The 1,750-nt window shown below is 51.2% G+C and overlaps 1 protein-coding gene across 1 annotated transcript in view; it reads right to left on the bottom strand.

Annotated features, from left to right (window-relative positions):
• Positions 1-6: 6 nt before the first annotated feature.
• The window catches only part of LOC111647406 (2-oxoglutarate dehydrogenase complex component E1), a gene marked incomplete at its 5' end in the record, with an annotated part of 6,187 nt that continues 4,443 nt past the window's right edge, over positions 7-1,750 (bottom strand). Inside the window, 6 exons of the mRNA XM_023397003.2 lie at positions 7-179; positions 298-452; positions 834-997; positions 1,103-1,175; positions 1,299-1,424; positions 1,667-1,738. Coding sequence (XP_023252771.2) covers positions 59-179; positions 298-452; positions 834-997; positions 1,103-1,175; positions 1,299-1,424; positions 1,667-1,738 — 711 coding nt within the window. The remainder of the gene's footprint in view (positions 180-297; positions 453-833; positions 998-1,102; positions 1,176-1,298; positions 1,425-1,666; positions 1,739-1,750) is intronic.

Raw genomic sequence — 1,750 nt, 5'->3', positions numbered from 1 at the left:
GGAGGGGTCAGAGGTGAGACAGGTGAGGGTTTCTTCCAGGTGTTGCAGGTCACAGGTTTTACTGCTGATCTTTGAACGCGTCCAGACCGAAGGCGGTGTCCAGGAAACGCCGCAGCTCCATCAGGTGAGTGTTCTTGTTTCCTGTGGCGGGGGCGGCGGCCGACTCTCTGCCAGCGTACCTGACACACAGAGAGAGAGAGAGAGAGAGAGAGAGAGAGAGAGAGAGAGGGGTGAGCTCACCTGTCACTGACTGGTCGTCACAGTGACAGGTGAGCAGGTGTTGATGGTGGTAGTTACCAGACTGGTTTGGCTCTCTGAATCGTGGTCCTGATGCGAGGCTTCACGTAGTCATAGTAACCCTGGTTCTTGTGCTCCTCCTGACACCACACCAGGTCGGCGTTGGCGAAGAGCTCTGACTCGGCCTTCACCTGGTCGAACGGGAACGGGGACAACTGGAGACGGGGGGGGGGGGTTGAGAATCATCAGTCAATCATACGATCTGCTCTGACTTGGAAACACGATGTATAAAGTTGAGGGGAAGACGTCCAGTAGAAGAAGAAGGTGAGGACAGGTACCAAGAGTTGTAAAGATCAGTTCATTCACTGGTAGGTTTAAAAGATGTTTAAATATATATCTATTATCGTTATGATGAATAAAGTATCCGTCCATGTAGCAGCGAACGATTCTGACTCTTCTCCGATTCAACCGTCAAACTCTCATCAGCTCGTCCTTCAGTCCAGGTGAACGTTTCCTTCAAGGTGTTTATGAGACGGACGGCCTGAAAACAAAATGGCTGCTGCTCTGAGTGCGTGTGTGTGTGTGTGTGTGTTTACCTGCTCTATACGTGCGATGGCTACATCCCCCTCCATCCCTCTGTTCTTCCTCTCTTTGGTCAGCTCGTAGTAAACCTTCCCCGTGCAGAAGATCAACCTCTTCACCTCCTCCGGACGCTCGGCCGCCACGCCTCGCTCTGGGATCAACCTCTGGAAGTGAGTTCCTGCAGAGGAGGAGGAGGAGCAGAGGAAGAGACGATGAAGGTCAGACTCAGCACCTTCAAACTGTAAAAACAACAACTACTAAATAAAAACGAGGAGCAGGTTACCAGGCAGCATCTCGTCGAAGCTGGCTCTGGCCTCCGGGTGGCGCAGCAGAGATTTAGGAGTGAAGACGATGAGCTGAAAAAGAAAAGTCATGAAACACGAGTCGCTTTCTGCTCAGAGTGTGTGTGTGTGTGTCTGTGTGTATCTGTGTGTCTGTGTGTGTGTGTGTGTGTGTGTGTGTGTGTGTGTGTGTCTTACAGGCTTCCTGAAGGGCAGGAGGATCTGTCGTCTGAGAACATGGAAGTAGTTTCCAGGAGAAGAGCAGTTCACCACGATCCAGTTACAGTCGTAGAGCTGCCGCACGGCGAAGTCCTCTGTGATGTTCTGAGAGACGGACGAGGAGACACGGTCACGTTAGAGCAGAGGACAGATGTGCAGAGGACAGATGTGAGAGCTGGACCCAGGTATCAGATGTTAGGTGTGATCACATGACCAACAGCTTCAACTCACGTGTTTCATTTTCATTTAAAACGTCAACATCATTAAAGTGAACACGACAATCAGACAGGAGCGTGGTGTGTGTGTGTGTGTGTGTGTGTGTGTGTGTGTGTGTGTGTGTGTCTTACAGGCATGACATCTGGGTCGTCGTTGCACATCTGGAGGAATCTCTCTGGACGAGCTGAAGAATGTTCTGGACCCTGAAAACACAG

Source organism: Seriola lalandi, unplaced genomic scaffold, assembly GCF_002814215.2.
Source record: "Seriola lalandi dorsalis isolate HSWRI2012SDOR001 ecotype SW California unplaced genomic scaffold, Sedor1 jcf7180002054990, whole genome shotgun sequence".
Lineage (NCBI taxonomy): Eukaryota > Metazoa > Chordata > Actinopteri > Carangiformes > Carangidae > Seriola > Seriola lalandi.
The sequence above is the reverse complement of the archived record's forward strand: the minus strand, read 5'-3'. Positions and strand labels throughout refer to the sequence as shown.